General features: G+C 35.8%; 1 protein-coding gene across 1 annotated transcript in view; it reads right to left on the bottom strand.

The window, feature by feature from the left end:
• Positions 1 to 5,260: 5,260 nt before the first annotated feature.
• The window catches only part of ANOS1 (anosmin 1), a 125,555-nt gene continuing 116,354 nt past the window's right edge, over positions 5,261 to 14,461 (bottom strand). The window contains exons 10-14 of the mRNA XM_053934987.1: positions 12,237 to 12,331; positions 10,006 to 10,177; positions 8,602 to 8,822; positions 6,863 to 7,004; positions 5,261 to 6,171 (exon numbers count right to left, since the gene is read on the bottom strand). Of these exons, the coding sequence (XP_053790962.1) occupies positions 6,113 to 6,171; positions 6,863 to 7,004; positions 8,602 to 8,822; positions 10,006 to 10,177; positions 12,237 to 12,331 (689 nt within the window). The 3' untranslated portion in view covers positions 5,261 to 6,112. The remainder of the gene's footprint in view (positions 6,172 to 6,862; positions 7,005 to 8,601; positions 8,823 to 10,005; positions 10,178 to 12,236; positions 12,332 to 14,461) is intronic.

Here is a 14,461-nt window from a genome sequence, read left to right as displayed (position 1 = left end):
ATTTGTGTGCAGCATATTTGCCTAACGCTCCTGAAAAATTACAATCCACTGCTTCCAAAGTTGATTTTCCATTGAGAAGAAACAGACCTGCTGAATGCAGCACATTATTAAGTAACATGAATAAATCACCAGCACAGGTAAGGAACTGGGTACAGAAAGCATGCATAAATTCTTTAGCTTCTGTGCCTCACAGCACTCTCAGTAAATGCTTATAGCAAGGCGTGTATTAAATATTCATCTATGCTCCTGCCAGCACCTTGAGCAGGAGCAAGAAGGAAATTAAGCACAATGCAAAGGGGACACAGCAATTCACTCCTTGCACATTGGCTCTGTTTCAAAGCTTACATTCTCACTGCTCTCCCTGGTGCTTGCTTTACCCTCCAGGTGCTGCACTGCCACCGAGGGGCAGCAGCCACTGTTTTGGCCCAAAGCCTTCCTCAAGGAGCCTGGCACAGATTCAGACAATGACAATAAAACACCTGTAATCAGAAAATAGAAATATGGAGGGTTGGTTTTGCACTGGAACAAGCTTTCAATGTATTCTTTTTTTTAATGAAATGGAATCTTTTGAGTGTATTCTGGTTTTAGATGCACAAAAGCCAGGTTGTACCACCCCCAAAATGATGAACAGATTGAACAATATATAGCAAATTTGCTTTATTTCATATGCTTTATTTAATCCAGTCACTGTGTCCTTTAGTCCAATGTAGAATAAAACATTTCTTTGAAGACATGGAAAGGAAAAATGAATTGCTATTCTGAATTACAGTGTATAGAACAACTCAACCATTTATTTTGACAACTTACCCATTCACCTGTTTAGGTGATATATTATTCTTATCTGAGTTTACTGAACCACAACAGCAAATATTATAGAAGTAGTCCAACTTGCAAAGAAATTTAAAAATAGGGGTGTTTCTAAATATTATTCATTTATGTAAGAAGAAAACCAAAACCAGAAATGTATGCAGTTACTCTCATGAGATAGAAATACCAGGAAATTTTGGAGGTTTTGATCAAGTTAACAAAAAAGAAATGTTTATTAGGTAAGTCAAGAGCTGCCCAAAGGTTCATCTCCAAACTAAGGATATTGCACCTGAGCCTAATAGTGCATCTATGAGAATTTGAAACAGTTAAATATGTGTACTAAGACAGATATTTATATTTGTTAAAAATACAGAATTTAAAACATGGTATACTGCACTTTAGAACAGAAAACACACCAAATCTAGTGCATACAGACTCACCATGAATTTCAGTCACGAAAATCTTGGCTTGCAGGATCAGGCCACTGGCAAAGATCCAGCAACTTAATTAATTTCAGTTAGCATAACAAAAGGATCAACAAATCTTCACTGTGAACTATCCAGTTAGAATAGAGAAAGGGCAAGCTCTTAGCCATGACTTTTTACTTCCAGCACTGGTTTACAATGTAAATGACTCAAATAATATTTAAATTGATTTTCAGATTATTTTGATGACTATCTAAAGAAAACAAAATGCTGTAGTAAAGAAAAGAAAAATGGTATGACTTCACACACAATGAAATTTACATGACGCAGAGGTACTTGCTATGACACTGATTTTTCTTAGATGGCTCTACCTCTTCAAGAAAATTCAAGAAAAGCAAAATTCAAAATTCTGTATGGAGGAGATAATGTAGCAATATTTCAATGTAAGATAGTTTATTACATAAACAGTATGTACAAATTCTAAACATGAAAATAGTGAGTAAAAGAAATCAGACTCTATTTACATTTATATTTTTTTACAAAATGTTTTTACAAGCGTATATTTTTTCTCTAAATAACAGGACAAACACATAAGACCAATCTTTTGTATTCCATACATAAATAAATATTGACTTTAAATGACTGTTATAGGAACATAATTTCTACAGCCAATTTGGGTAACAGAGAAGCATTTGTTACCTTTACTACAATATAATTAAGTAAAAAGGAAAAAAATTTACATATAGAGCTCTGTTAATTACTTTGTAAATTGTACCTTACTAATATATCAGTAGAGGTAATACAGTCATTACATTTCATGCCCACAACTGAACAATGAGTTTTGGCATGCAAACCCACATATAATCATCAACATCTGCAGGTATCCATTTACATTTTTTAAATAAAGGGTTTTCTTAATCATTGAAAACTACATGCAACAGATTATTAGTAGCATATTCCTGGTTAAAATGCACAAGTTTTGCATAACATTATTTTTAGTAATTGATGTTCACAGGTACTGATCAAAAGGGTAGGAACATACTTGGCACATAGTATAAGAAAATGAATTAATAAATAAGTCAATATCACTATGACATTTACATATACACAAAAATAAATTTTTTATGGTGTTTTACACAGAATTTAGAACTGTCTGGTTCCCCCATTTTGTTTTACAAGGCCCTGATTTAAGACATTATTCAAATAAACTCTGACATCCATGCTTGATTTGAAGCATCACTAAAGCTCATTTTTAACTGCACAGGTTTACTTCCATCCCACTGATTTCTTTTGTGCCAACCTTCCTGAATCAGGACCTGCTTAGTGGAAACTCTCCCTGACTCCAGCTGGGAGCATGAAGATGAAAGTATTGTGAAATAAATTGACTCAGTATTAAGGTTTTTATACAGTTCTGCCAATAACAATTAGCAGAATTGCCAAATTCCCACTCGCATTAGCAATGATTTGTGTGTGACCACGCCAAGTATCAGTGTCAGCATTGCCACACCATGCTCTCAGCTCTTTCTGAAGCCACTAAGTTGAGGATATTCAGCATTTAAAAAATCAGACTTCTTATTAATTGGCCGTGTGCTATATTCTTAATGAAAATTCAAGCTGGTACACATGGATGATACAGCACAAGTTGTCTTGTTTTCTCCTGCTCTATAAACAACTCAAAAATGGTAAAAAAAAAGATATAACGAGAACAAACCAGTTTCTTCTTATACAAAAATCACCATCAAACAAAAAAATCACTTCACAAAGCAGTTAGCAAAAATAGCATAATCTTATAATTCTCCTTTAAGAAATAAAGATAAACAAAATGCATCCTGAATTCAACTGACAAATCCATCAGAATCGTACACAGTAAATAATACATTAGTGTAAAGGTGCAGAGTATCTTAAAACATCCCAATACCTCTAATATCATCCCAATATTAACTCTGAACTACACAACACCATTAGAGAAAATAAATCTTTAACTAGTGAATTAAGTAGCAAATTGCAACTACATTGCTGAATTCAATGTTTAATGTGGCTTAGTCTAGTAAATTAGGACAATACCCCGTGTGATTCAGCAAACAAAGCTTTAGAATTAGGCACTAAAGACTTCAAATCTCTACTGCAAAATTTAAAAAAATAATCAGGAAATCACTCACAGCTGGGAATTTAACACCCATGCATGAGCTTTGTTGACTTTGTATTTTTCATTTTTGATTTGGAGGGTGACTTGAAAGGCGAGTTCATAAGATCTTTTGTAGAAGGAAAAAAATTAATTTACATCTTATTGGATTCAATATAATACACTTGATCACTAGATTTCTACTTTCAACTTTTGGTTTTGGCCAATCTAGTTCAGAAGGGAAAACCTCTCAGTGTTCTTCAAAAGTACGCTGTTACTTGGAACAGAATGCCTCAGAGAGAATGGCATCAGCAAACAGTAACCACTTTGATTCTTCTCAGAATGATTTCATGAGGACTCAGGGCTCCTAAATTCCTGCTTATCTCCAATGAATTGGCATCATTGTAACAAAGAACATCTATTCTTTACAGTGTCACTATGAATGAAATGTAATTTCATTAACATTAATCAAGTCACTGTAGATTTGATCCAGCACAACTAGAACAGACTGTGATTGAAAGGTTTGGACAGAATTCTTTAGAGAAGACTGAAGCAATTACTTTCCCTGATCCTGCTGATCCAGCAAACACCACAAAGATCACTTCTAGACTCATCTATGCACTGTGCGATCCAAATGTGAAAGCAGTGCTGCACATCTGTCCAATGCAGATTTTGTTTTCTTTGTAAAAACATACACATGAAACACTCTAATCCTGACAAAATATCTCAGACTTTGGCACTCTGAAAAAAACAGAAAATAAACCTTTATACTACAGATTTTTGGAATAAGAGTTCATCAGCTAATTTGCTAATGTATTTTGGAAAATAGAGGAAGGAATTAAAAGCACCATAGCCTTTAATATATTTTAAGCTATTGTTAAAGGCCCAAACCATGTAGCAATAGAAAATATCTGGAAAAATTCTTGGTCACTACATGAATATCAAAAAAGACAACATGCAAAATAGAAAAAGAATGGAAAAGAGCCCTTTAAAACTGAAGGTAAAATTGTAAAAAAACTGAAATGAGCAAGTGATGAGAAATTAATCCAGTTTCCTTCTCCCCCTGTGGTATAAATGCTGCAAACTTCAGTATAGACAAACGGAATACTTTGTGAACATTCTACTATGATAAACATAGCTCTGATCCTCAGTTTCAGATAGGTGTTTCTTCATATTTGCTTTTTCAGAAAACAGCAAGACAAGGGAAATGTATGTACCACTAATGTCTGAGCTCCTTTTATTGAATATCTCAGAAAAATATGAAGCACAGATGAGTCTGTATCATCTGTTGGTAGAAAAAGTGGCCACTTTGTCCAGTTGGAGTCAAGTTTTGAGGTACATTAGTCTGATGTGATGATTCAAGGAGCAATAGAAACTGTGCCAAAGAATTCAGGAGCACTTTGAACATCTTGAACATTAAGAGCTGATTACGGGTATTTGTATGGATGTTTATTGGCAGGTACTTTCCACCCTCTCAATAATAAATCCAAGCAGTTTCTGTTTACTATTGAGACATGTGTCTCTGTGTGACAAATTATTCTAGACAGTTTATATTGCACAATAAGGCAATATGAATTCCCTTATGGTTAAAAAGGGCACCCTTCTGTCTAAATTTGAAAAATTAATTCAAATAAACTATAAGCCAATGTTTTCCAGATGCCAGAATATTGTCACATAATTCTTTCTGTAAGCAGACCAGCAAAATAGAGCCAATAATCCATCCTTCTGTTCTAAAGATCCACAGGGAAAAGAAATATGTGCATCAAAATTCAAAGCCAAAAAGTAGCTATACAGCTACTATAATAATAAATGTGCCTCAGAATTTCAGTTTCTAAAACTTTAATGTTAACTATTTATATTTTTAACTAGAAAATTGGTGTTTCTATTAAAAATATTATACCTTGAAATATTATGTATCAAAAAACTGTAAGTAAGATTTTTAAAGTTATTCTTCTATGACCTATCAATTAATTGCATTCATTGCCATAAATTTTAAACAATTCTATTAATAGCCATTTGTTTCTCAACAATGGTATTTCTACCCTGTATATCCTTTAACTATTAACTATATTAATAGAAGATCTACATGATAGAACATTACCACTTTAGATCAGATGGGTAATACATATGTATTATCATCCTCCTCCATGGTGACACTACAATTATTAAAAACTGGGTATTTCAGGGTTTCTGCTACTGGTTTTTATTTTACTTATGTGCTTATTTCAGACAAATTGAGATATTCCTTAATAGCAAAACACTCTAGAGCTTAAACTGGTGACAGGCAGGGCTTTAAGTAAAATAAATAATTTAAATCCATTGATGAGAACATGGCCTCTTTCAAAAGTATGTATACATCACAGGACCTTGCAAATAGTAACACTGATTTCAATAGGAGAAAAAGCTGTATACACTGCACCATTTTAACTTACTTTAAACACAGATTATGAAAACATTATAATGAACAATATAATGAATATTTTCTTACAGGTGTTGAGTTGGATGTGATCATCAGTTTGTTGAATAGTGCTGGTACCAAAATGATACTTGATGATACTTGCTGTATCATTGATCCTGGTCATGGTGCAAACATAATTCTTCATGGCTAAACTACAGAGAAGTAGATACAGATCGTACAGGATGGTAACTTCCATTGAAAAACTGGGTTCACTGCTCCAACAGATGTGCTGTTACCCAGCTCTCATTTGGGAGCTCAGTTTTTTTTCCCTCAGTTATTTGTATAATCATCTGAAACAGTCTAATATTTCTCTGGGGATGGCTTGTAGTGATGTGGATGATGTTGCTTCAGATGAGGTCCTAAACAAAAGAACAGGAAATTATGCATGTATCAAACCCTGGATATGTAATGCCAACATTTATCCACACTGAAAAGGTTTTGTGAGACCTTCAGCTATCAATCCTTCAGCATATAAATGCTGAGTCTGTGCTGACAACTATGTGTATGTTCAGTCCAGGCAACTTTAGTGGGCCTTTAAAAGGACAAAAATATTCAAGCAGACAGATTTTGAATTAATTGTATTTTTTACTTGGCTTTGCAACACTGAGCTGTATTTCTCAGAAATACATGAAGGGCTGGAAATGGCCATTAAGAGGTTTGCTTTGCTTTAGAAATAAGTTTAAGCTCTAGCTATGCTGGACTTAGTGAACCCAGAAAAATCTAATCTTGAAAGCTGTGTAATCCTCCAGGCTGCACCTAGAGGACAGACCAACTTTGAATCCCAAGTGCTATAGGCATAAGCCAAAGATCTGTGGCTGCAACAAATGGCAAATGTTAGACCACAGAAACTGAATGAGAGAAAGACTGGATTTGCTGATGGACAGTCATCAGGGGGAAAAAAGCCAGTATTTTCACACATCTTAAGTTTATGGAATGCTACTGGAATCAGTAAGAACTCTAAAGCTTGAGAAAGGCTTCCACTCTTTACATGCGGAAGATTGAAATTTTGTAACATGTCACCAGCACATGTCAGAACAGTGTAATGCTTACTGTGGGGTGCAAATGGAGGAAGGTCAGGCGTTCGGAAGGATTTAATCGTGGCTGGCCCTTCCCCGCCAGTCGTCAGCACCTGAACTTCCAGGCGGTACAGCATGGAGGGCCTCAGGTTGGGCACGGTGAGTAGGTAATGATCCTAAAAAGAAATACATCACTTTAATTCTCAGACCATTGAAAAATAAAACACAGTTGCTCTACTCACACACATCAGTGATTTAAACAGGTTCTATCACTGTCAGCAGCCACAAATTATTTTCATAAATTTCGTTAAAAGGATTTAATGTATGCATCACTTTGTTGAGCGAGCGTATTTTGAATTTTTTGTTTGCTATTCCCTTTGAACAGACACATTTTTAACCACAATACCATGGCTTCATGTCTACAAGGCCCAAGTTGTTACAGACTTTTATGCAAAGTGTGCTGATCACTTTAGCGATGTGCTCAACACTAAAAAACAAATCAAAATGTATTTTCCTAACTATTTTTTTTTAACAAACATGTTCATTGCATAAACTTGTTTTTATTTTGGATTCTACTAATTGGTAATTTAAGTAGTGGTTGGCCTGGGGCCACTTCTGCAGCTCGTGGAAAAAAAAGGGTGACCACGCTAATTTCAGATTTGTCCCAGTTACACCGTAAGAATTTGTCTTCTGCTCTTAAGGTCATTTACGGCATGATGGATTCACTTTTTTTTTTTTTCTCCATACCTTCTTGGTCCCTTAGACATGTGCTAAATAATTTCAAAGTAATTTTATAGAAACTTCCACATAGGGATACATCTGGCTAAAGATTGACAGATATTAAGGAATCAGAAGTCATTCATCTAAATCAAAATCAAAACTATAAATCATCTGCATTAAGTTGGAACAAATCACTCATCTTATTCCAAGCTGTAAAGGCCCAGTCCCAGGAAGAGGACAGCTGGAGAAGTGATGCTGGACAGTGTGGGCAACAGGGTGTTCCTGCCACCAGCCAGGCTGGTCTGGCCAGGAATCCACAGGACAGGTGATTCTGGTTGGCACTGTACTCACTCCATGTGGGGAAGCCAAAGCATGTTATGGGAATAACTTCGGTTATTCCTGTGGGATAATTTGCTGCTACTGCCAGAGCAGACAGTAAAGGGGAAAGGAGAGAGAGAAAAAGTGGAGGGAAACGTGTTGTTTTCCTGGCAAATTAGCACATATTCTGAGATGGGACTGCCTTTAACAGACCTGGCTGAAGCTGTTCCAAATCATATAAAATCCTGCATGGGTAGGACAGAGAGAGGAGTGCATACATTGCACTTGTACACTCACTCTGCTCATTCAGGTGCTCCTCCAGCAGTTGGGCCCTGTGCATTTCAGCCCTGGTTGTGTAAATACTACATTTTCAGTCAGAGTGAATGATCCTTGATATAAATACCCTAAATTTTGGTGGTTTCTGAGAGATAGAAGATAGTGTTTCAACTCAAATCAGAGCCTTCTGCAAGTTAACCAGGCATACATATAGAGATACATACAGTGATAGATAATTAAAGGCATCTCTAGGCTTTATAGTTTGAAATGTTTGATGTATCATCAAGAATAGTAGCTATGCTTTGTATCTCCATCAAGGAGGAAAAATTAGGTACTTCCTGCTCCAACTTACCTGCAGAACCAGTGTTTGACATCTGCATCACCACTAAACATTACAAATGAGGCATAGACACACAAACTTAGGGAGCCACTGGCAAAAGAAAGTAACAAACAACTTACTGCTGGCAGTATCTGTGACTGGGAAATGATGCTGTTGGGTAAACTGTTCTGCCGGCTCTCTGTGGTCACTTCTGCCCAAGTGACTTGAAACCCTGTCATGGGCTGGTGAAGGTCTGCCTTAGATATCTTCCAGGAAAAATGACCAGTGATGTTACCTTCCTGAACAATGAAAGACGCAGACAGATTCTCGGGTTTGGCCAACACTTTGGGTAGAACTGGCACTATAAATTTGGAAAAAAAAAAAGATAAGCTAGACTTTTAGAGATAATCTTCAATAATATTAATTTAATTTCAGAAATCAAGGTCAGACAGAGCTGTGTTTCTGGTGTTACACATGATGCAGGCAGCTTTCCAGTGTTAACCAAAAACCTATGTTTGATATATTCCACTAACATTTGGGGCTAAACTCAAACTTCAGATAAAACGCTCTCAGCTGCAGGTGCAGAAAAGAAAGCTATGGAATGTAAAGATCTAAGTATCTCATTCATAGGGAGTCATTCTCCTGCTCCTCATATTTCATAATACCTGAACTCAGACTGGAAGTTTTAGGACCACAAGAAAATGCACAGGGTAGCACAGAACTCCATCATTCAGCCAAAGAGTAAAATTCATGTACTAAAATTGTAGTAGAAGTTAATAGGGGGCATAGTTAATAGTTAATAGGGGGCTCAGTTATATCTAACTCAGTTATACCTGAGTTAGAGCTGCCTAGGAAGGCTGTAATGCTGGAAACTGTCAGGACAGGCATTAAGGAAAGGGCAGTGATGGCCAGCAGGGTTCTGGGTGACTCATGGAACATGGTGGGGGACCCTTGGGAACAGGAGGGACTCAAGGTGAGAGGGCTTCCCTCCAACCAGAGAGAGAGGTATCCACACTTGACAGTGCAAAGCCATGGCTGACCTGAGCCAGGACCAGCTTACCACAGAGGTCCTCTCCCACTAATATCTCCAAAATTCTACAACTTCCATAACCCTCTAGTTACACATTGTGATAATGCTGGAAAATATATGAGGGCCTGTATTTCTTATTTGAGAGCAGAATTAACCTAAACAAAATCAAACTGAAAAAGCAGTTTGCATCTGCAGCAAAACTGTTTACAGTTATCCTCCATCATTATAATAAATACAGTGGGAAACCGTTCTTCCTTACAAAAAAAACCCACCATGCCATTACAAATATTATTGTATGTCCAATACAATTACACTTAATTGACAAAACAGTAATAATGTACTAGCCAAAATCGATACTGTTGTGTATTTATGTTGATTTTCACATAAGCATTAGTGACATTTTTGTTTATTTTGAATCTCTCATTTTCTATCCTAAATCTGCTTTTTATGACTCTCTTTTGGTGATTATAAATGCTTTTGGAACTATTTGGTAGTTCTCCAGATCATGCCTTACCTCCTTCAGCAGGACAATTAATATGCTTGTGTTTTTTTTCTTTAAATGCAGAGCAAGGTGGGGTAACAAAGAAAGTACTCTCAGACTTAAAACGACCTTTAGATTTTGCAGGCAGAACAGTTACTTTGTATTTGCATGAAAATGACAGGTCCTTCAGAATAATGTAGTTTTCCTACAATAAGAAAAACAAAAAGATCACATGCTGCAAATAGAGCCCAAGGATAAAAAGAAAAAAACATACGAACAAACTGAAAAATAACTTTGGCAAAAGATGAAAAGTTCTCTCCACAAAAATATTTTCCTGGATGCTTAACACATGCCAGTGTGGTTTTAACTCAGAGAAGAAAGCAAGTATTGTCAATGTCATGATTATTTTCAGTAGTAAAATATATTAGCATGGTATTTGAATATGTCCTTCAATTCTACACAGTTCCTTCAACACATGGCATCAAAACAACTGACTTCTAATATTTAGAACAGTCTCTGTGAATAACGGCAGTGGGGGTAGCAGTGTGAGGATATAAATGTTAATCAAATTAAATAAATGTAAGAAAGCTGAGTTAAGCTGCTGCAAATGACAGGCTTCATCTATGTTTAACTTTTTAAAAGCACATTTAAAGTTTAGCATACCATTATGGATGCATATTTTTCCACTTGAGTACATTAAGTACTTCAATATTCTTATCAGGAAGAAAAAGTCCACAGCTAAATACAAAGCAGAAGTCTCTATTTAAGGACAGTGAGTAGAGAAGAAAACTTTACACAAAGTGTAAGTGTCCTGCTAAATTCTTATTGTTGTCTGAAGTACTTTTGAAAATTACAATCTGAAAGCTTTAACACAAATCACATATAGAAAAAAATGTTTGCTTGGTTGGTTTTTATCCTGAAAAAAATCTCTAATAATATGTTACTGGCAGAAGTCGAAAGTCTTTTGCTTTTAGGTCTTTAATTCCCTTCAGAAATGCTAATTTCCCATGTTCTTCTGCATAACTCCCTCTTTTTTCTAACTGCAACTTATTCTAACCTTCACTTGGAAGGTAATTTTCATGGGACGTTCAGATTAGGATGAGACTGGACTCCCGGCCTTCCACCTGCCGGGAGAGTGGTCCAACAAGTTTGATGTCTCCTTAAAACTGTGACAGGACTATTTTTATTTATCATGACAGACTGAATGAATTACCACAAAATGATTGGAAATAAGGAAAAAAAAAGGAAACAAATTCATTAATCCCACAATGCATTTGGACAGATGTCCAAACAGTCTTTCCTGACCTCTAGTGGAAATGAACTTCTTAAATGCTAAGATCGGAGAAACTTAGCATTTAACACTATGTCAAAATAACACTATGCCATTTTTTAAATCCACCTCTAATATGTGCTTTGCTGACCCCATGAAGCAGGAAATCTTACAAGCCAACACCATCCTGTGTGAGAAACTATGTTTTCTGATTTACTCTTTTACATGACATTAACTCCCCTGAACTGATGGGGTAGTACAGATCAGGGTAAGTAGGAAAGGTGAATTATGATTTTGTCCATTCTGCATAACACACTAAATCAATTCTGATGCACCAATCGCATTACTCTGTTGTTCAAATAATGTGTTACATAGACAGATGACACTAGATTGCCAACAAATTGAGTAGGAAGTTCTGCCACTGCAATATATATTTGGGCTGCCATGTACTTACATGGAGCTTTTCTCCACATCTGATATCTGTCCGACTTCCAGATTTAGTATGTGGTATTTGTCACCTACAGTCCTTCTTTTCTTATCTATTATTCTATCTATATCTGTTCTCCTCGAGGAGAATGATCACCTGAAACTCATCTGCATGTCTAAAAGAAAACTTGGTTTATTAATTACTATTATTACTGTTCAGTATTTATACTGTGCTAAGGTCCTACATTATTAATTGCAGATAAAGCTGTTTTCTATATCATGTAGAGATATAGAAGTACTTAGTTAAAAAGTTTGTCTGTTTTCATTTTCTGAATAACAACAAAAGCAAATAAAATATTTTAGCCTAGTGTGGATTTAGGAAATCCAAGCAAACTAAAACCAGTCCAGATACATAATTTTTATCTTTTGCCAAAGAGGAACATAAAAAGGAAAGCACCCTTACTGAGCTATGAAACAGGATATACCACATATTGTGTTACAGAACCATCCTTTCTCTTGCTGCCTAGGAACTACTCAGAGTCAAGCAGAGGGCTGAATGGAGACTTACATAAGTCAGCTCTGTTACTTTCCTAAGTCCTTTGGTGTCATTGTGTGCACAGGACTCCAGTAACCAGTGGACATGGAATTGATTCATGCTGATATCTAAATGATATTAAAAGAGAGGAAAAGACATATAAGTATGTTTTCACCAAAAGACATAAAAGTATTTTTTCACCATTGCAACTCTTCTGGCTTCTCTGGATAAAAACAGAAGGAATTTTAAGTATTGTAGAGTTGGTAATTCCTCACTAAGCAATCTTTAATATAATGGGGGAAATATTATGCACCAATGAAATTTAAACTTTGTATCAGCTAAAGGAGATAAAATAGTGAAATTTCATTTTCAGATATATTACCATATACAGCTTACATTAAAAAAATAATTTAAACTAAGCATTAAAAAAAATAACCTCAGTGCTGCAACTTCTAATCATCCTGCAAATAATGAGTACTGCCTGGCACTGCTTGAGCAATCTATGCCAGAAGATATGTGAAAATGCCTGTAAATCACCAAGCTTTACTCTTTCAGGATATGCCATAAAACCTATTCAGTATCTGTCCAAATAAAATTCTAGTCTTGACTCTTATGAGTAATACTGAAGACTTAAGTTTACTCCCATTTAAATCAATGACAAAACATGCTGCAGTACCAATAGTATAAGCTTTCAACTTATTTCAAGGTCTTCTAGCTTTTTGTCTAATAATGCCTGAATAAGGAAGCAAAACAAAGAGCAAAAAAGAATTGACAAAAGAAGGAAAACATTAGGTAGTGCAAGTAATTCCTGACATTTTTATGGATTGCATTCTCTATACAGGGGATGCAAAATTATGTCTGTTATTATTAGCTTGGTATGACAGAGTCACTAATGTGCCTGACTGTGGGTTTCAGGAGGGAAAACAAATATCTCTGACACCTTAAGGACTGATCTGGCATTAGACTGCTATGAGCAGTTTGGATTCAGAAGAAAAGGATTGTAAAGTAAGGAGAAAATTACTAGTGTAGGAAACTAGCTGAAATGGCCCCTTGAAATAGATTTTTGCAGTAGCTGTTCTTCATAACAACATGTATGCTAATTATTTTTGCAATTTCTTTGGAAACAATATTTCTTTCAAGAAGAAATCTATTAAAATACATTTCCTGCTTTGTGATTGTTCCCTCTCATTTAAAATAAATAAAGAAATGGACGTGCTCTTGCTTTTCTCTTCAAGTTTTCCCACTTGATGTGCCTACTGGGTGAAGACAAAAACTCACAGTGCATTTCTAAGTAGGTTTCATCTGATTTCATCTCTTCCAGTTGACTCAATTTTCTAATATCATCATTCGCTAGATGAGACTTAAGAGTTCTTCTGACCCAAACCATTCTATTGTTCTCTGATTATTTTAAACTATCTTTATGGTGGACTGCTCTTTGCAAAGCTACAAAATGTGTATTTTCTCTTGTAATACTTTTGAAATCTATGAATAAATCACTGCCCTTTGGCTAAACATTTATCCAAGCCAATTAAACCTTGCAATTGTCCAGCAGTCAGGGACTGGATAAAACACATCCCTAAGGTAGGTCACAAAATACCACTACATGGATAACTGGGAAAAGACAAATCCCAAGCGCCAAGACCTTACAACAGCTCAGCATCCAGATATATTGGTGTAGAGGTTTACTAGGCCTCTGTTCAGAAATGTATTTCCAGGCAGAACCACAGAATCATCAAAGGGGTTGGGTTGGAAGAGACTTTAAGGATCCTTCAGTTCCAACCCCCTGCCATGGGCAGAGACACCTCCCACTAGACCAGGCTGCTCAATGCCCTGTACAACCCAGCCCTGTACACTGCCTGGGATGGGGAAAAATATTTATTTCCAGCTACACTGGCACATTGGAATCCTCTTTGTATTTTCAGGCAGGTCCACATCCATTAATTATGTGAGCTTCTACTCCTAGACAGTTTTTCTCTTCCTTCCTTCTTACTTCTTTTCTGCAGTAGCAAACACTTAGTAACACTTAGCAAACACTTTGTAAACACCTGTGGTTTCTCATAACTTCTCTACTTAAAGAAAATAGAAATAGGTTAAAGAAGAATATAGAAAATTAGAAATACATTAAAAAAACTTATCAGTTATACTGTAAACATAGGGTGAAAGTATTCTTAATTATTTTCTTAATTTTATTTGCACTAATGAATCTTAAATTTGATAGTATTCTGGTAGTCTGATAACAGCATATACTGAAGTAAGGG

This window comes from Vidua chalybeata, chromosome 2, assembly GCF_026979565.1.
Source record: "Vidua chalybeata isolate OUT-0048 chromosome 2, bVidCha1 merged haplotype, whole genome shotgun sequence".
Classification (NCBI taxonomy): Eukaryota; Metazoa; Chordata; class Aves; order Passeriformes; family Viduidae; genus Vidua; species Vidua chalybeata.
Note: the sequence above shows the minus strand (reverse complement) of the source record. Positions and strands in the feature narration are given on the sequence as shown.